This window comes from Aplidium turbinatum, chromosome 8 (genome assembly GCF_918807975.1).
Source record: "Aplidium turbinatum chromosome 8, kaAplTurb1.1, whole genome shotgun sequence".
Taxonomy (NCBI): Eukaryota; Metazoa; Chordata; class Ascidiacea; order Aplousobranchia; family Polyclinidae; genus Aplidium; species Aplidium turbinatum.
The window spans coordinates 16,238,774-16,259,829 of NC_137479.1; the positions used below are offsets into that span (position 1 = coordinate 16,238,774).

Consider the following 21,056-nt stretch of genomic DNA (forward strand, 5'->3'; position numbering starts at 1 on the left):
TTCAGCCGCCAGCTTTGTGTTCCTGGGCTTTGTTTTACTGAGGGCGATTCTTGTGTTGCTTTCGACATCCAAGCGATTGCGCTTCTTTGTCTTCATTCCCAAGACAGTTGAAAACCTTTGTTCACAGCGATACGTTGTTGAAAAAGATGTCAGGATATTTGATGCAGTGTCGCTAATGTTGGTGCGTCCTGGAGTCTGCCCAACCAGAAGAGTCCCAACAAGGGTTCCAATCCAAGCCTTTCCCCTTGAAATCAAGTTGTTTCAACGCTTCGTTCATTCGGAGAGTAATAAATTCTTCTTTGGCCGGAAAGTCGTCACCATCCACCTGGCTGTCATCACATGTGAAAGGCTCAGCGCAACATTGGAGACTAGCCGTGTCCAAATTCGGAAAGTAGTTGGCCAATGTCCATCTTCTTGGCTTGCTGGCCTAAGAGGTCAGCTATGCCCTCCTTCAACACCGCTGTCAACTCAAGTCCATTGCCTTCGAACCCTACATGTCAAGGGTCTGAAACTGCACTACTGTGCCTCTTCCAACTCGCTTGTTCCACAACTTAACCTTCACAATAAATGCAGCTACGCCTACTTTGGTGTCGATCACAGTTACATTCTTGCCTTGAATTAAAAGATTGTCTTTGTTCAATTCACCAAAGATATCAGCCAGGTAGCACAGCCAAGGACTACGAGAGGGAGGTACGGAGGGTACGGCGTACCCTTGAGGGCCCAGGCCTGTGGTTGTTGGGGGGCCCGAAGTTGTGATTTTATAGTTTACGCGAAAACATGTTTGGTTAAAACCATCCTAAACGACTAAATTCAAGCATAAATGTTGTTATTCGTTAGTCCTTGGGGGCCCGTAATGTAGCAAAAGGGCCCAGAAAGAAATTAAGTGTCTAAAGTGATGAGTTAGTGCCTTACGTGCAAACATGTTCTGTTAAAAGCACCCTAAATTAAATCATAAATGTTGGTTATTCTCCTGTCCTGGAGTGGAGGGGCATAGTGTAGCAAAGGCAGGGTTGAGAAAAAACCGGGATTTTTTTTAATCCCAAACCGCTAGTTTTTTTTAATGCCCGGGTGTTTTTAGGCTTTTTTGTGTTTTTTAAAAACTATTGAAAAAGGGGGAAAACTTGGTTTTGAATCTTTATCCTCGGACCATAGACTTTACATAGGTAGACGAGAAACTGCAAAAAAAGAAAAAGGCGATTTTAATGCAACAAACCAAAGCCGCGTTAAAATCATGTGTCTGCCTTGCCACGCATGACTGGATCTAACTGGCTTTCCATTGGCAAAACAGAAAATGACACTTTCTTACAATTTCAAACTTCTGGAAGCGGAAGCTTCATGCTTATTGCTTATACAGGAATAGCAATGGCAGTGTCTGGTGAAAACCTATTCCTTTCTGATGAAGATTGGGAAATACACGTGGAGGTAATAATGGAGCACAGTTTCTATATTAATAATATAATATAGTAATATTTAATATAGTGATTGTGAATGGAGACCGTGTTTCGGACAGTAAAATATTTCAGCGGAACTTTTACTAGTAATACTTCAACTCTATCGTTGATATAGTCTGTCTAAAATCTATGGTTTAACATGTTAATCTACTTCAACAGAGACTGTTTGTTGTGGTTCTCTTTACAACTGCCTATTTTGGAGCCAGGGATTGTTTGGAGCTGCGTAAAGGTCTGTGACCCAGACTTTTGCCGCTCATACCGACTTCCGCCCGTAAGCTTCATGTTTTAAAAGTTATGAGATAGTTTTTTGTGACTTTGATTACAAAGCTTTAAGTTTTAGTCCTAATACATCGGTAGGCTATACACCAACCAGATACCACTCGAATGCTTTATCGGAAATAGGCTACTGTAATTCAACGTGGATCGTGCCTAGCAGTTGCAGCAGGATTGGCAAAGAAGTCTTCCGACCTTACTCCAAAAGCTATTGAAGTCATGACTTCCATTTACGACGGTAAGTTGTAGGCTAATTTTATGACAACAATCGATTTAAGAACAACCAACTAGTGAAGAATGTTGCATGCTTTTTTTAATTCTTCATCTTTATCCTCCATTTATGGGAAAACGGCGGAGGCGTTATGCATAGGACCATTTGATCCAGACCTGCTTGGGAGTTTCCACATTCAACTTTCCGATTTCATTTGAAGTTTGATCTTGTCAAATAGTGCTACTACCGAGATTTTAATTCAGTTCAGCCCCCTTAGAGAGTGTGCAATGTGCATGATAAAAGAAATATTGTTACTTTTTGTAAGAGCGGTAAGAGTAAGGCTTTTGGTCGGCTGATTTTTGATAAAGTAAAATGTATTCCTGTTTTACAGATATAGGCTACAGTAGCTAACATTGAGATGGTTGTGCTTTTTTTTTCAGAGTTTTTGAAAAGTCGTGATGAAGGGCGATTGATAGGCTACGGCTATTTTCTCAAGACGCTAAGCGGTTGTCCTGTGAAATTAGTCTTTCGATAGGCGAGCTCCTAAAATGTTTAGATGTCATTCCAATAATTTTTTGCGAACGGAAGAATGAAGCTGCTGCCAGCAATCTTCAGACATTGTTATCAGTGACGAGGATAAAAAAACAGTGAAGTATATTGGAGGTTATATAATAAAAAATCTGCTACGCAAATCTTGGAACAAGGAAACAAAAAAATCTTTTTTGCAAAGGTGCGTTAAAAAAGTTCGGATTCTTCACTGCTCGAAATAACGGACCTCCTTCTTCGCATATTGATTGCTTTGGAAAAAGCCTTTCGACAGAGCAAGTCGTTCGCTGGTATCGATTTAAATAGGCCTATTATGAACGAGTGTCTGGCATCGCCACATGTCCAAGCACATATACAACAAATGTGTGTAGGCCTACATATGGATCTTGAAGATACCAGGCCATGCGTCTCGTGCGTCCACAGAATTGCTCGCTTATTTTTTTAAATTAGGGGCCATCGTTTTGCTAAGTCATTAGCAGAAAATGCCACAGCAAAGAACAGTAAGTCTCTTCGCAACTCTTTGAAAAAGCTGTAACTTGCTATTGAACTCTGTACCGTAAGTGATTCGTTTTTTCTATTTGTGTTCTGTGCCGTATTCTTATTTGTTGGCTGTGATTGTTGTATTTTATCTGTTATTCGGCTTGCCTTTTTAAGTCATGTGTTATTTCTCTTATGACCTTACACTAGAGTAGAGGACGAATTGCTTTCTTTTCGCTTATTGAATACAAGTATTTCCAGTTAGCCTATTTGTTGTGTTTTTTTTTTCCAAAAAGAATATCAATCAATAATAATTCATTCGCAGAAACTCAACATTAACATTATCATAAAACACTAGGCAGTCACAAGCAAATTTAAAAATGGACCACTACTCTTTCCGGCGTTTCTTGAAAGGTGGACTAACTGCACAACCGTGATGTAATTCGCGCTTTAACACAATGGTGTTGTTTCGGTATCCAAACTCATGAATATTGGGATTTTGGTGCCTTCTCCCCAACGCTCTTTGGTGACCAAAGTAGGCTTCGAGGCTGTCTTGAGATATTCGCCTTGTCACCAAACGCACCTAACGTCACTTAAGTCACCTAACGCAATATGAATATTTAACATACCGATAGGCCTACTGTCTGTAAACCTACCGATTTTTCAACTGATACCAGCAATCAATGATGAAATTCAATAGAACTTACTCAAGATGAAATCACAAGTTTTGAAATGCTTCTCGCAAATTCCACATTGCCCACGATGAATTTGAGAGTTTATGTTATCTTCTTTTGCATTTGAATTTCGATATGATAATACCAAACGATTAAGCAATTCTTGATGTTGATATTCATCAGTGTCTTTCTTCAAAAACTTTAAACTTTTCACTTGCTTAATGTAAACATAGTGTTCCTTTTTATACCTGGTAGAACATCCAGGAACACAACAGAAACTTGGAGCCATGGAATGACAGAATGTTATACCACTAAGTAAAGTAACTTGATCTGGGCCTACCTACCTTGCTGAAATGCTTATAATGCAACTGTAAGCTAGGTCTATAATATGATAATAACAATAATACCTAATATGAGATAAGGTCTCACTGGACATCTCAATTACCGTACACAAGCATCATTCCATCAAACCAACCGCTAATTTTCTGCAATAGAGTTCTTTTTAATATGCTGCCGGTAATCTCGCAACCTTCTGAGGGAAGTCAGTTAGGACCACTGAAGCGTGACTGGAACCGAGATAAAGCACGAAAAAAGCCAAGTTTCTCGTCTACGTATGTAAAGTCTATGGACTGACAAAGCCTTGATAGGCTATTCCTGGTTGTTTCGCATACTTGTAGAGGCTCTTGAAGCAAGGCCGGTTACGGAGATTGGCAGAGCGAAATTTCCGATTGTTGAAGTCTTGTTACCTGGGAATTATTACATCCATTAGGTGCCATTGAATGGAGACCAGTCCTTAGAATGCGTTGCTCAAGCGCACACCCCGAAAGTCGAACCAGCACCGCTTAATCTTGAAGCTGACATTGCCGTCGGCTGCAGCGTGGGTCAGGTGTATGTCGGAAGGCGTACACCGATGCATAGCGCTCAAGTCCGCTTTCCCGCAATGCAGGATAAAGATAAACAAACAAACAAACAAACAAACAAACAAACTTCTTCGTTCACGAAGTCACGCGCTAACCAACTGAGCTATCGGGGCGACTTAAACCTTACATTATGTCATTATTCAGATGCATGGGATAAAATTTAATCTACTAGAGTACCGTAGGCCTATGCCATTCTCTGTTGTTACAAACTTGTATTTTATGATGCTCACTAGCCTACTCAGTCTTATTTGGCAGCAGTGCAGGGTAGGCCGGTTCCCGGTCATTTGGTCGACAGGACGTTTGGTCGACAGACATTTGGTCGACAAGACATTTGGTCGACAGGACGTTAGGTCGACAGAACGATTCATTTTAAGGTTAACCCTAACCTAGCCTAACCCTAACCCAAATGTCCTGTCGACCAAACGACCGGCTACGGGGTAGGCCTATATGAGGGAAATGACATATTTATCCTCTTTCATATTCAGTACCGGTATTATTGTGCATAGCCTATTAAAATTATAGAATAGATTTATTGCAGCTTGATACTATTAAGCCTATTGCGCACAAATGTCCAATTCTGCAGTAAAATGTTGTATGGTGTGCAATACGCCTAAGCAAACATCACACGTTTTGCCCAAGACAAAGGGGGCTCGGAGTGAGAGGAGGGCCCGAAATGACTCTTCGTAGTGAAAATTTCTCTCAGAGGCCCTGAGCACAGCTGCAGGAAATCCACTGTTGGTTAGGGAAATATTCAGGCAAGTCGGACTTCTTTTCTATCAGAAAAACATGGACAGCCTTAGGAAGTTCGACCAGGCGGGGTTATCACTTTGCAACGAGACAGCCATTGTACTTCTGTGTAGTACAGTACGGTAATGATTCATATCTTTCTCCCATCTTCTTGTACAGTTCCTTGAAAAGACGGCTGTTCAATTCCTTCGCTTTTACAAAGTTCACAACCTTCACTTGCTTCACTGTTTCCAAATCGTGTGTCGTTACCCCCCAAAATAGGCAAATTACCCCCGGGGGTGATTTACCCCCAAGTTGGGAATCACTAAGCTAAATGGAAAGCTTTAGCACACATTAGCATACATACTTTAGAACTTATGAGTCTACCTTTGACCTTACTTATAATATCCTTAATGTTCCATTCAAGCAGATTGTCAACTTGTGTTGTGAGTAGGCTACCTCAAATTTTGTGTGAGATTCTAAATGTCTGAATTACCGAAGTTTGTTTCCTGATTTTCATCAAAATAAAATACCAGCTCTTTAGAATCATTTATAATTCTGGAAAGATTCAACTTATTATAATATCTTTGCAGTTGTGTTTCATATAGGCTATATTATCATAGTTGTTTCTTTTTACTTCAGTACAAGAGACCTCTGCAACTAAATGTTGCTAGATTAAATTTTATTACATTATTATTTACAAAATATTGTGGGCGGGGATGAATATAGGAATCAATTATGGGTCTCAAAAGTAAAGTCTAGTTATAATATGCCTTTTCACCCACAATTGCCTGAGAAATCTACATTTTTAAGCTTAGCCTACATGTTTTTAATGCTTGTGAAAAAATGCCCTTTTTCTCATCATTTACTCGCCAAAAGTGCCCTTTTTAACATAACTCTCGCTCTAAAAGTGCCCTTTTTTGAAAATTTGCCCACCTAGTCCCAATTTGTGAAAAGATGCTATGGGTTTGATCAGGGGCGCCGGAACGATTTTTGACTGGGGGGGCAAGATTACGAAAAAAGGGCACTTTTGTTTACTAAAAGGCCAATTTTTTTTCAAGTTTTAAGATAAGATATAGCGATAATGCTAATCTATCAGCTCACTATGTATTGAGTAATGATAGCTTACAAGTGTCCGGTATACAAAGAAGGGCATCATGCTATGTTATAATGATGTAACCTTCTGTCAAGCCTTAAAGCAGCCGGCGGCCATGGCCGCTAAGTAGTGCTTGAATGACCGCCGGTGCTACCTCCTCAATCGGCCAAGTTTGGCCGCCAGTCTCTTCTAACCGATTATTTAATTTCGCAGTAGAAGGATTGTGGATTAACTGTCGAAAATATGTAGCCTAGTATCAAAGAGTGACGCAAAATTAGGTCAGCGCGTCATAATCGCCGCTGTTGCGTTGTGCGAGAATATTTGTTATTGATGGAATATTATTATCCATCTGCGATCACCAGCGCTGTAAGTTTGTCTAAGTCAGTGTTTCTCAAACTTTTTCCAATCGCGTACCGCTCATTTGTTTTTTAATACACTGCGTACCACCTGGCTGGTATTTATTAGTTACCGCATTACTATACCATAACACCAATGAATAGCAAGAAAATACAATTTAATGCGATGGATGCAAGTGTTTCCTCTGCACAAGCATGTCTATTTGGGGTACAACCTTACTCACAGCACATCGGAAACATAGGCGTAGCCAGGGGGGGCGAACGGGGCCATGGTCCCCCCAAATTTTCAAAGTTTGGATTCCAAAGTTGAACCCTTTGTGGAAAATATAATATAATTTGTATAAATTTATATTGTTTTCCAAGACATCTGGCTATTAACACCCCCCAGGACTTGTTTTAGACACACAGAAAGACACCAATAAATTTTGCAAATCGTAAATCGCGCAAAGTTTACCCGATTTACGCTTCTTTTAACTAATCTGTGGAAGAAATTTCAGAATCGCTTACTCTGTAGGGTTTTTGTGTAGCTGAGTTTTTTGTGTTCTCTAATTTTAGCCGCAGTTTTTGCCCGTTCGTGTGTAGATAAGAGCTACCTTTAATAAGTTAATAGCTGTTTATCTGCTAATAAGTTTCATACAAATATTACCCTGAAAGTGTTTCCAGAAAGCGTTATAATCCATTATTTGAGTGTAATTTTGCAAAAATTGGCAAAAATTTTGCAAAAATTCTCAAACTGTGGTACGCGTACCACTAGTGGTACGCGTACCACAGTTTGAGAACCACTGGTCTAAGTCTTGTTTGTAATTCTAGACGTTTAGTTTAACAAAGTCTTAATCCGAAGGGCTATCAGCTGGCAATATTGTCGTTTTTATGTCGATTCGATGTTGTCGGTCATTGAATCGTTGTTAAAAAGAAGAACTAGGTTAGTTGACATCCGAGGGAAAAACATTCTTTGATCATATTTTGCAAAAATTATGCTTCTTTTAGTACCGGTAATGTCCTTCACATCATTGAAATGCTTATTTTATTACCTTGCCGTCATCGTCAACACATGTCGAACGTTGTTTTTCGTTGCTAAAAAGAATTCTAGGGGAGTGGCGAACTTCTTTAAAATCAGCCACATTGGAGACATTCGTGCGAGTATCGTTAGATGGTCCCGCAGTACTGGATTACAATCCCGATAAAGCAGTTATTGCGTAGTGCAACGATTCTATTGTAACACGTCGCCCAGGCCCAGACTTCAACAACGCTAAGTGATCATTTTAGCATTGTTGCAAGTTTAATTCTATTTACTTGTGCTATCGTTATTTTTATTTTGTATTTTGGCGCTAAGCACGCAGATTTGGCCGCCGAGAAGGAGCTCCCGGTAGGCCACGATAGCTGCCGAAAAAAAAACGAGTTTTAAGGCCTGTTACCTGTGTTGCAAAATTTTATGCCGTAAATATTATTTTGAGGCAAAAATGAAAGATTATAATTAGGCTGAAAGCGAATAGCAGAAAATGTTATATTGCAAAATGTGCAGTAGCTTACATGACTTTAAAAGGGCACCATTGCCCCCCCTGCCCCTCCATCTGCAGAAAAATTGAGGGCAAGGGGGGCATCCGCCCCCCCTGCCCCCCCGCTTCCGGCGCCTCTGGGTTTGATGGCTGTACAACTTTAAGATAGTGGTAACACTGTTTTATTTTATCAATGTATTATTTTAACTTTTGGGTTTTTCCATCTTTCCCTTTTGTTGATGTTAAATTTGTATGCTTACTTTGCCGTTCTGTACATGTTTGCACCAGCAGCAAATAATAAATTGAATTGAAAATGGCTGAGTATTTTTAATAAAAAACTTTGGAATCACTGAAATATGATAAGATTCATTTCAAGCTTTTTCGTTTCTTTGACAGAAAAAGATCAAAACAGTGGTTCAGGCTTTGGCACAAAAAATTGTTGGCACTTTTGGCACATTTGGATCTGGGTGTGGATTATTGTTCTGGTGGTTTTGAAGTTGGATCATCTGGGATCAAAAAGGTCAAAAGGTGTTCTTGGTCTCAGTAGATGGATGTAAAGTCTGTCCAAAATAAGCTACTAAGCTTGTGTTGTAGATTTAAAACATGCCTGTATGCCATGAGATTTCTTGTGCCCACAGTAGCTTTAATAAAAAAGTAGGCTAGCAGATGCATAATTAGTAGGATTTATGCTGTAAACAAATGTTGTATCTAGGCTCATTGAATATTTACCATAATTTAAGTGAACATGAAAACAAAAATGTCAATTTTTATATCCTCCTTCTTACCAAAATCATGCTTAGATTTAGAATATAGACATAATATGGTTTGTACTAGCCTATCAGAAAACCATTTAAGTTTAGCTGACACAGTCCAATAAATAAAGCTTAAATGGCATGGCATAGCCTAACAAAGTTAGGGTGCAACCTAGTTCGTACCTTAAACCATTCGTACAGTCAGTTTGTACCCTGAAAAGATCGAGTAAAAAAATTAGAAAAAGCCGAAGTCGCTGATCGCAGTTTAATAGCACAAACCCGAAGTTGCTGATCGGAGTTTCCCCAAACAATTTGAAACAAACTCGAGGGTTAGGGTTAGCGGAAACTGCGGTTAGTGGAAACTGCTAAAAAATATTTGCGGAAACTGCAAGGGTTAGAGCATAGATTATTCTATGGTTAGGGTAAAGGTTAGCGGAAACTGCGGAAAAATGTTCGCAAAAACTGCGGAAAAATGTTTGCGGAAACTGCGATCAGCGAAGGTTAGGGTTAGAGCATAGATTGCTCTATGGTTAGAATTAGGGTAAGGGTTAACGGAAACTGCGGAAAAATTTTTGCGGAAACTGCGATCAGCGAGGGTTAGGATTAGAGCATAGATTACTCTATGGTTAGAGTTAGCGGAAACTGCGGAAAAATGTTTGCGGAAACTGCGATCAGCGGACTTCGGTTTTGAGCTATTTTTTCTCTCGATCTTTTCAGGGGGAAAATTTTAAAATGATTGCGAAAACTGCGATCAGCGACTTCGGCTTTTTTAAATTTTTTTTCTCGATCTTTTCAAGGTACGAACTTACGGTCCGAACTGTTCATGGTACGAACTGGGTTGCATCCACAAAAGTTACAGGTATGGGTAACTCAGATCTAGCCTACCATATTTTGATAAGAAACATGACACTGGTATACCATGATGAGCAATGAGCATGCCTATTGTAGCTTATGCCTGCATGTTATGCATTGAAGGGATTTAAAAGAATTTTAAAAACCAAGTACCAGGTGTCTTGAAATTTAAAAGTCAGTAGTTTTCAGCATTTTTAAGCATGGCCGGTTAGCAGCAAAATTACATATCGTATCCCAGACAGAAAATCAGTCACCACAGGCTAAAAATGACTAATTTGCTGTCTGAGATTTGACACAATAATTTCCTGTTTACAACCTTATCTAATTTAGTCTTAAAGAATTTTTTGTTGATTTATTCAGAAGCGATTGCAACATATCAAACATTATTATTTATTCAATTAAGTTGAGTAGGCTTGTTTTCTAGGCCTACAAAAAGCCACTGTCAGTACATTCATGGTCGGATTAAATGCATTGTTCATAGATTACACTTTTATCTAAATTTTTAATGAGGTGGCATAAGCTAGTTTAGTCTTACAACTTTGTTATCAATCATTTATTGTAGGTTTGTGGTAACTCTTACCTATTTAGTTTTTAAAAAATATGAGGCCACAAAGTATGTATATTGATGGACCTCAATGCAGCAGTACCATTTTTGAACAAATACTTGACCGACATAATATTGCCGCAACTGCTTCTGGAGTAATTGTGTTTCCTGTTACAATGAGCGTGTTTCAGCATTGTGTTTGGAAAAAACTGAATCAAGCTGCCCATTTGAGATTGGCAGGTTTATATGGATTTGTTTCAGTCTGTGCAAGTGCTGTCACATCAATATTTGTTGTAGAATCAGTGCACAACTTTTCCTATGGAATGACTCCTCTTTTTGCATTATCTTATCACCATCTTATTATTTCATTGTCTTTGGCTGTTTTCCAATTCACTATGTTGGCCAGAAGCTTTAAAGTTCTTTTGCCAAGCCATATCTTGCACCCTGGAGCTTATGCAAGAAGAGGAATAAAACTGACCAATTATATGGTTAAAGTAACCAACCTGCAACGCAAAATCATTCAACATTTAGGCTATCGGTATGGCTGTCACACTTGTGGTAAGAAGTTTTCAAGAATTGGCAACATTGTCATAAAGCATTCTTTTTTGTCGAAACTTTTTCCATCAAAAATCAAGGCTGCATATTTTGCCGATCATTCTCCTCCTCTTGCCCTTGCTTTGAATAAAACAAATCACTGCAAGATTGTGCGTGGAACTTTGTATCCTCATTGCCAGAACTGCTCTAATTTTCAAGCTGCTCAAGTTCGTTTGGCAAAAAATAACACAAATAAATCCAACCTGTCCTTGTTCAATGGAGGCATGGTGACCCATACCTTGAGGTTTAGATGGTGGAAACTATTTTTGCCTTGGCCATTATTTGTCAACCATCTTGAAAGTGCTGGTCAAACTGCCACAAACTACTTGTTTTCTATTTTAAAGTGATTGTAGGTTTTGATTAATGTTGTCTGCTTCAAACTGTTTTTATGCTTTTATAAATCTAAAATGTCTTCAACTTCCAATGTATTGTTTTTTTGCACCTTATATGCCACTGTTGTTGTGTTATGTTATCCATTTTTTCGTTATAATTATCCATGTTATATTATCCATGTTTCATGGCATCAAGCTTGGTTGATTGCAAATTACCATTAAACAATTTTCAAGGTTGCCGTAGTTGCACCTCCAACTTAGGCCTGTTGAAAAGGTACAATTATTTTTACTTGCAAATGGCATGTTGTAGTTGCCTTTTTGCTGCCTATATGGATTGGCGCATGCTCATATGCAAGTGAACATGCTTCGAGAAAACTGAATTTTTGTGTGTGCCACAGCAATCCATTACTCATGCTTCCATTGCATAACATTGCTATTTTAAAGATATGCAACTTAGCTAATTTTTGGATACAATTTTGAAATTACTCGTGTATTAGTCGCACCCCACTTTGCTGAGTAAACATTAGCTATAAAATTCTGCATTTAATACTGTAGGCTATGTTAGTTTTTTCACTGCAAAATATCATGCTATGCATAAGTATGTTATTATTGAGCCTTTATTATGTTTAATATTTGAACATTGTGGCATGATGATTGTTATTTGTTTTCTTCATCTGAAACCAATACTTTTATAATGCATGTTAAGTATGTTTATTGGGTTATACCATCTCATTTGCAACAATAAAAGCATTGTTTGTGTTAGTACCGGTATGTTTTCTTTTCATATGAGTTTAGATTTAATGATGAAATCTGTATGAAAACTACAATGCGTAACCAGGGTTGCCAGATACTCAAGCTATAGTAAGGCCAAATCCATTATAAAATAAGGCCAAAAAAAGGCCAAATTTTTTATTTACTTCTAAGGCTAAATAAACGCTAACAACTTAATTGAAATAATTTTTTGAAAATGCCATTTTACCGTACAATCAAATATGACAGATAATAATTTAGCACTGTCAGAGCATAATGACCGGTTCGTTTGCATAATTTGATTAATGAAAAATTACTGTAGTAGCAGATAAACTAGAAACCACTATTACTTCAATTCATGAACAGTGCTATTCGGAACATCTAGCTAAGCAATAAGCATGAATTTGTCTTATTGAGTATATGTACCAGGGATGTCTACAAATACAGGATTGGAAACTATTTTCAGGGCTATACATGAATACAGAAGAATTATTAAAATAAAACACTGTTTGTATCAACTAAAGAATGTATAAAATTCAATTTCGCAATATAAAATATAGCCTTCACTCACATCAAAACTTATTTCTTATTTGATGTATAGAAGTTTAAAACCACGAATCTAAAAAATAAAAATAAACGAATGCAAAGATTTCCTGTCGTTCTGTAGCATTTTGCGTATTGCAAACCGGATCAGAAGTACGGTAAACGTGGAGTGTTCAAAAATCAGTGAAATGTGTTGTCGTAGGTTTTTATAATAAACTTATTCACAGACCAACCCAGTACGAAATCAATACGTTTAAGATGTCATAAGAACTAAAACTAATACTGTAGCCTACTCGGTTTTGAAATTATTTAGCAGCAAACAAAATACGACAAAATTGAACAAATGGAATGCAAACACATCACATTAACAAACAAGGCAAGTGTATACTTTACGGTTTACGGCAGGTGCAACTTAATAGAATCGCCCTGTCCACCGCTAACACATTCTCTACTCTCTGCCAATGTCTCTACTCACTAATTAAAATTAAAACGAATATAGGTCAGCCTCTAAGTGATGATAAGTGATACTTTTATATTACAATTGAAATTGAATTTCCTTAAAATAATACTTTCTAAACCGGTCAAAACTTGCAGCCATAAAAAGGGCCAAATAAGGCCAGATTTTCTGGCCTTATTTGCATCAATTTTTGTAGGCCAACTGCAATTTAAAAAGGCCAGTTTTCTGGAATTTGGCCTAAAAAAAGGCCATCTGGCAACCCTGTGCGTAACAGATTCTTTGGTTTGAATATTGAATGATAAAATGCTTTATCTTGCATTGCTCGGATTTAAAATATATTCATAGTGAATGAGTACAGTAACACTATGACTAGAAGAAACAAAAGCAACATTCACTCTAATTGATGTTGCAATGTTGTGTAAATTTGGCAATAAGAAAATTGATTCAAAGTTATATACAGAAACATGTAAAGCTCTTTTTCATGAATGTGACTACAGGTTTGGCAAACCCTGATGCAGATATCCACAATTTTAATATCATATTGTATATATATTTAAGTTACTACTTTATGTAGGCCTACAATATACTGTACATCAAGATTTTTAAGTCATTCCCTTTGCTTTTTTCTTGATTAGATTATAGAATTAATTACGTTTAAAATTTTAAAATGGATCCACGTGAGAAAGCACTCACTGATTACCGGAAAAAGCTTTTGGATCACAAAGAAATTGATGGCAAGCTTCGTGGAAGTAAGATTATTTCAAAGTTCAAATTCTCTGTTAATTCTAACAGTTTTTTGGTTGCCTCTGATTAGATTATTTTTTTTCTTTGATTTTTATCACAATTGTTTTCAAAGTGAGAGAAGAGCTAAAGACGAAAACGAGAAACTATGACAAATCAGAGAATGATTTGAAAGCGCTGCAGAGTGTTGGACAGATTGTTGGTGAAGTGCTCAAGCAACTGACCGAAGAAAAATGTGAGTGTATATTAAATCATTGCATGTCAAGTTAATTAAGAAAACCTTTTAAACAATACCCTCTTCAAAATGACTAAACTAAATTTACCTCAATTGGACCAATATTCTAGTACATATCGTCGCTAATAAGCTGAACTATCGTAACTCCAAAAATGCAGTTTTGAGAAAATTGAATTTTAAAGTTTACACTGTCTTTTCTGTACATTGTATGATCTTTCTAAAAGTTCCCTAACGGAAAAACATCACAACTAAACATTGTTTTTAACATGGAGTTTTGTTGTTGAAAAAAGGATAATTCTTTTTTGCAAAAATTGAACGTTAGAAAAATGAATATGGACATACAATAGTTCAACAAAAAAAAAATTGTTGAAATGTTGTTACAATAATATAGCAAAATTGTTGTATGCGAAATAGAAAGAAATATAACTAAACATCAACATGCAAAAAATGATTAAAAGAAAAATTATCTAAAAGAAAAGAGAGTGTTAACATGAAACATGTAATTGTAAAATTACTTTCAGAGCAGAGTATTGTAAGTCTCATTTTATTTTTATTTTATTTTTTTTGCAAAATTATCGTAACTCCCGTTTACGATAGTTCATCGTTGTGTATCATTAAAACTAAAGTAGATGGAGTTACGATGCTTTAACAAAATAAACTGTAGTCTACAAAGATACCAAATCAATCAAAAACGCAATTTTGACAAATTTGGACTTATGATAGTTCAGCTTATTAACGACGATATGGTAGCCTACTTTGAACTTTTCACCTTTTTTACAAGTTTTATAAAATCGTCAAATTCAAAAATAGATCATCTCAGTAACCACTTCTTCAATGTCAAGTTGTCAACAATCAACATAGATATGGTATCATCGTCATGGTAATTTTTCAAAGAATCTTTAGTTATCTTTAAAGTTTGACTCTGTTTTAGAGGCAATGAAGTTTTTATCTTGAAATTAAACCTATGGAACAGGTTGCAATGAGATTTTGAATTAAAATTTTTCTGGGACGTCGAAGGACTGAGTTTAAGTTAATCATTGTAGTAAATGGTGGATGGCTGAAAAGAATACTTGGTGTGGTGCCAATAGGTTTAGATTAGATAACTAACCTGTAATGTCGTTTCAGTTATTGTGAAGGCAACAAATGGACCACGATATGTTGTTGGATGTCGCCGGCAAGTTGACAAATTGAAAATGAAATCAGGAACAAGAGTTGCGCTGGATATGACGACACTCACAATTATGAGGTTTTTATATATTATATGCAAATTTTTTTTTGTTTAAGTGTAGCTCATTCACAAAACATACATCGTTTACCTTGGCCAATAGATTATATTGTAGTAAAAAGATTACTTTACAATCTGTACGCATACAGATTTCGCATACAGATTATATTGTTTTGGAGATGCCACGCGATTTTCTTTGCTATCTATGGTGGTTTTCTGAATTCATTCATTTTTATATATTTTACGTATGGGAGTTTTCTCAAAGCAATGCAAAATTCAGTTAAGCGCATTGGTTTTACTATGTGAGGTTTCCAGGATTCAATCACCAGTAGGAAGATTAACATCTCAAATTGTCTACCTACCAAGTATCACAGCAATCAACATTCCTATTTTAAGCAATATTTTATCAATATTCTTATTTCGTTTTGTTTAAGCTTTTGTTTGTTTTGAATTTGTGAATCTACCTTCAGACTAATTTGAACACCCTCAGTTTCACAAGTTTTTGTAACTTGGTTGGAGTGCTGTTCATGAAAGGATGCTGTAAAATATTTTCTGGTTAAAGTTGATCGTCATAGTCTTTGACCAATATAAATTACGACGTAAAAAAAGAAAAATAGATTTGTTTGTTACTTATCAACAACTATCAGAATATTTTTGTGACTGCTGACAATTTTTTCAGTGAGAGTTCGTGTATTAATTGGAAAATCACAGTGTTCTGCAGAATGGAAGCAACCTAAGCTATATATAGTTGTGTAATGTTTCAAGTTTTTCACTCGGCAGTGTTAGTGTTCAGTCATACTGTTCGCACAAGATAAAAGACCAAAAATTTTGGTTTCATTTACTCCAAGGTTGTCTTTTCCTGTTTTGTAATAGTTCATATATTTTGCCAGGCACCTGCCAAGAGAAGTTGATCCTCTTGTCTACAATATGTCCCATGAAGATCCTGGTGATGTCAAGTACTCCAGCATCGGAGGTCTCTCTGAACAGATCCGGGAACTGAGAGAAGTAAGTGTGTTTTTTCTTGAAACAATTGTACGAAGGCGAGAACTTCAAATTAAGTTAGATAAAACTTTTCAATGATTAATAATAATATTTATTTGCATCAGACAAAGCTGTCCATATCCAAAACAACGAAATAATACACAAACTGCAAACATCGAACAACAACAACGAAAAACAACGAATAATACACAAACTGCAAATGCACAAAATCTCACTAAATATGCTATCAACTGTTACAAGTTTACAGACAATGGTACGGTAGTGTTACAAGTTAGAAGAACTGAAAGTATTCAGAACGATAAAAACAATCAGATGACATGGCAGCCATCAAAACTAAATAATAGCATACATAGAATTATTATACTGAAGACGGTAATTTGATTTACGATGGTAGTCGGACCTCATCAAGGAGGCAACAATAGAGTTAGACGAAACTTCACATCTTCCAACAAAAGAAAAAACATATTTCCGAAGTAATGCATCAAATGTTATAATGTTGCACAAGACTTGATGTTCACGTACGCTATAGTGTTTAGGCAAATTGTGTATAATTCTAAATGCATTATTGAAGGCAACACGCAGGCGATTAATGTCACGTTGATGATAATTTTCCCACAGATGACATGCATACATTGGAGTACAATATGAACGGAATAGAACATTTTTAATATCACTGGAGCACTTGTAAAATTTTGATTTTAATTTGTTGGCAGAACAGTAGATTGATCGCACTTGTCGATTTATATCTTAATATAATTCTATATCAAAATGGAAATTTATTATGAAATATTCCAGTTTTGGGTAGATTTCCAAGTGCGTTGGAGTTACATATAACCCACATTTATTAAAAGTTTTCATTTTAACAGTTTTGCTGAACGTGCAGTCGGATTTCACATCAATCAAAAACGTGCAATAAACTGTGTTATTTCTGAGTGATTTTAAAGAAAAGTAGCTGAAAGATAATTTCTTGTCTCCAGGTTATTGAGCTTCCTCTTTTGAACCCTGAACTTTTTCTACGAGTGGGCATCACTCCGCCAAAAGGCTGCCTCCTTTATGGTCCTCCAGGAACTGGAAAGACCCTCCTGGCCCGAGCTGTGTCCAGTCAGTTAGATGCCAATTTTTTAAAGGTAGAGAAAACTGTGTTATCACACTATGAAAATATACTGTTCGACTGTTAGCAAACACACGTCTGGCATGGTTAAAAGTAGTAACAACTTACAAGCTAGCAAATGTATGTTTTAATGTTTGCTGTGTGTAGCTCTCTTTGCATGAAAATTCAACTCGTTTTAAGATTCATGTTTATTTAAGGTTATTTTTAAGTAACTTTTCCAAAAAAAGTAAAATTGAGCCTTCAATAATGTCAACAATCTTTCGTGGCGAAGGTCGTCTCGTCCTCGATCGTGGATAAATACATCGGTGAGTCCGCCCGCTTGATCCGCGAGATGTTCAACTACGCTCGTGATCACCAGCCCTGCATCATCTTTATGGACGAGATTGATGCGATCGGGGGTCGGCGCTTCTCCGAAGGAACGAGCGCTGATCGAGAAATCCAAAGGACGCTGATGGAACTTCTTAATCAGATGGACGGATTTGATACACTCGGGAAAGTAGGTTTTTTGAAACGATTCAACAAAGCAAACTATGACTGGTATAGCAAGCATTTAGTAACTTTCTAAATCTGTGCTATGGTACAAATGCATTGATCACATTGATTTGAACACAGGTAAAAATGATAATGGCAACAAATCGGCCGGACACTCTTGATCCTGCATTGATGCGGCCTGGAAGATTGGATAGGAAGATCAGGATTGATCTCCCCAACGAACAGGTGATCATAATCAGAATCCACATCTTCTTAGCGTCCCACCCTTGGGTTTGGGTTAGATTTGTCATTTCCACGATTGCTATTATCATTGGCATGATTTACATGAAAGTCAAGTTGCATTATTTAAAAAATTGTGGCTTGTTAGGCCTATTCATCGCGTGGTGACTTTGCCTCATTGCCAATCCCTATTATGTAAGAAAAAGTTTGAATAGGCGATTTTTCGTCGTCGTCAACGATTTGCTTTTATTTTCCATTTGATTTTTTAACCTTTTAAACACCACTCATCTTATGAACATCTTGTCTGACTCCACCACATGGACATTCTGTAGGGTCGCATGGACATTCTGAAGATCCACGCCGCGCCTATCACAAAGCACGGCGAGCTGGACTACGAGGCTGTGGTCAAGTTATCGGATGGGTTCAATGGAGCAGATCTGCGCAATGTTTGTACGGAAGCAGGTGAACCCATGAATGGGCATTGTATTAAAGTTTTTACATCGCTTTAAATCAGGGATGTCCAACCTGCGGCCCGCCTGAAATTTTTGTGCGGCCCGCTAATCATTTTCACTCCAAGTAATATTTTGAACTTTAAATCTTAACCCTAATTAAATTGTTCCAGTCAGTTTTTAAGAGCGTAGTAATAGTATAGTATGAGAGCAACAGGGTTATAAGTCCGATTATATCTAAACTCCGATGGCTCAGTAGAGCAGCCACCTTAAAAAGATTTCAATTGTTACCCGAAATAAAACAGTTTATAGAGAAAAAGAAACAAAATGTGAACTTGATAGAAAAGAATGGTTGAATGATTTGTCTTCCTTAGTTGACATCACAGAAATGCTAGCTGAGCTCAATTTGCATTTACAAGGGAAAGGTCAGTTGTGTACGTAGTTGAATGTTCGAGCAAATAAGTAGCTTTACCAGGAAATTAAAACTTCATAGCACAACTGAAAGCTGGCGCAATTGTATATTTTCGTAGTCTATCTGAAAGAACTCAAAGACTGTTCTGTAAAGTAAAACTATGAAAAGTATGCTAAGTTATGTGAATTGCTGGTTTGCTTGCAGAATTGAAGATTTGCTTGAAGAATTTACAGTCAGATTTTCTGACTTCAAAAAGATTGAAATTGAATTAAAATTATTCAGTAACCCAGTTTCATTTCAGTGTGATAAAGCGCCACCCCAATTCCAACTTGAAGTGCTAAGTAGAGAAAGTTTGAAAACTTTCCACAGAGAACATACTCTTCCTTTATTTTATAAAGACTTACATTCATGTAATGAATTTAATAAATTAGTTAGTTTGTCCAGAAAATTATTGTGCATGTAGGGCAGCAGTTTTCGAACCAACAGAGCAGTTCTCCAACAGATGGGCCTGGAGCAGCAGATAATGAGATCTATAGAAATGCGGCAACTGAAGTTCTTGGGTCACAGCATAAGGAAAGGCGAACTTGAAGATTTATCTTTAAGTGGAAAAATAATAGGCAAACGGTCAAGAGGAGCTCAAAGATTCACATTTTTGCACAATTTTCAACCACAAATCAAAAACCCTACTAAAATTTGGCAAGACGCACGCGATCGATCAAACTGGAACATCATTGTACAAATGTACATCGAGGGCTGTATCAGCCATGATACCTACAGAGAGAGGGCAGCAGTAAGCAGCACATATTGTTGCTGGGCAGTAGTAAGCAGCACGAGCAGTTATTTTCATCCATGAAAAACACAAAAACTGCAGATAGAAATAGACTGACCGACAAACACTTAGCAAACATCCTAAGAATCAAGACAACGTCCTTTAATGCAAATGTTGATAACATCTTCACCTTCGGCTGCATAGCCGAGTGGTGAGAACACTGGAACGGCAATCGAAAGGGTGCCGTTCGACACCGCTCAAGAGCATGCGGCTGTGTCTGGCAGGACACTTAAAGGCATGCCTGAAGGTGGACACGAAGATTGGCTTCCTTGCCTTCCCGTTCACTTAATCTAAATCTTCAACCACCAGGTGTAAGCCTGGATACGACAAACAAAAAAAAATGATAACATCTTAGCTGGAAAACAATGTCAAAATTATTGTAGAAATAAATTTTTGTTTCTTTCTATATGTGTGTTATTTGTTCCTATTTTCAAAGATGAAATTACTGTAATGGTTTTTAATATTGTTCCTTTATGTACCATTTTTTTTAAAATTTAATAGGTTCTGCGGCCCATTGAATTATTTCAAGTGACAACTGACAATGCGGCCCACTATAATAAAAGATTGGACATCCCTGCTTTAAATGAACTTCTCGCATGCTATTCTATGGCAAACTTAAATAATACACGATTGCACGTGCATACCCCGTCACACTTTCAGTCCTCGTTGCAAAAGTGGAGTTGTGATACAACACCGGCTACTCGCAGCGACATATGCAGATTTGCGAAGAAGCGTTTTCTATCGTTATTGCTGTAAACTCCTGTTCTTGTCACAGGTTTATTTGCCATCCGAGCTGAACGGGAGTACGTGATCCAGGAAGATTTCATGAAGGCCGTTCGTAAGGTCAGCGACAACAAGAAGTTGGAGTCCAAGTTTGATTACAAGCCGTTATGAGTTAGCGCATGATGACGTTACCGTGACCTCATGCTTACGTAAACCTTGTCTTTGCTGCTTGTGATTGCGCTGTTTTCTGGCGTAAAGTTATTTTGAAAATTGTTTTCCTTTTCAACGAATATTGAGAAGTGGAACTTTCTGAGTATAACAGATTTACAGTAAATAGGCGAATTTTAGAAACTCGGTCCAGGTTTTTGAGATGACATATCACCGCACTACAGTATGCCGTGTTTACAAAATGCTTTTTTTTGGGACCCAGCCAGCAAAAGTTGCCAGGCAACGTTGAAACGACGTACAAATTACAGCTTTTGTTGGCCTGGTGTGTATCGCATCTCGTTGTTCGTCCTTGAGTTTGTGTCTCAGGGTTAATAAACTTTGGACGCCACAGCTTAATACT

At 37.3% G+C, this 21,056-nt stretch overlaps 2 protein-coding genes across 2 annotated transcripts; both read left to right on the top strand.

Moving 5' to 3' along the window:
- Nucleotides 1–8,675: 8,675 nt before the first annotated feature.
- LOC145775243 (26S proteasome regulatory subunit 10B) lies at nt 8,676–21,046 on the top strand. The gene is made up of 11 exons (XM_082586496.1): nt 8,676–8,746; nt 9,776–9,837; nt 13,686–13,799; nt 13,907–14,026; nt 15,152–15,272; nt 16,142–16,256; nt 17,231–17,380; nt 17,636–17,860; nt 17,977–18,081; nt 18,408–18,537; nt 20,541–21,046. The coding sequence occupies exons 3-11, from the start codon at nt 13,718–13,720 to the stop codon at nt 20,657–20,659; spliced, it is 1,167 nt and encodes a 388-aa protein (XP_082442622.1). The 5' UTR covers nt 8,676–8,746; nt 9,776–9,837; nt 13,686–13,717; the 3' UTR covers nt 20,660–21,046.
- On the top strand, nt 10,446–13,669 carry LOC145776098 (uncharacterized). Its single transcript, XM_082587504.1, has one exon. It carries the CDS (start codon nt 10,446–10,448, stop codon nt 11,313–11,315), a length of 870 nt encoding a protein of 289 aa, XP_082443630.1. The 3' UTR covers nt 11,316–13,669.
- Nucleotides 21,047–21,056: the final 10 nt, after the last annotated feature.

Excerpts from the sequence above, each read along its gene's own strand:
- LOC145776098 (XM_082587504.1), top strand. The coding sequence starts at position 10,446 with ATGTATATTGATGGACCTCAATGCAGCAGTACCATTTTTGAACAAATA.
- LOC145775243 (XM_082586496.1), top strand. The coding sequence starts at position 13,718 with ATGGATCCACGTGAGAAAGCACTCACTGATTACCGGAAAAAGCTTTTG. Across the intron at positions 17,381-17,635 it reads TAGATGCCAATTTTTTAAAG|GTCGTCTCGTCCTCGATCGT; the intron begins GTAGAGAAAACT and ends TTCGTGGCGAAG. Across the intron at positions 17,861-17,976 it reads GATTTGATACACTCGGGAAA|GTAAAAATGATAATGGCAAC; the intron begins GTAGGTTTTTTG and ends ATTTGAACACAG.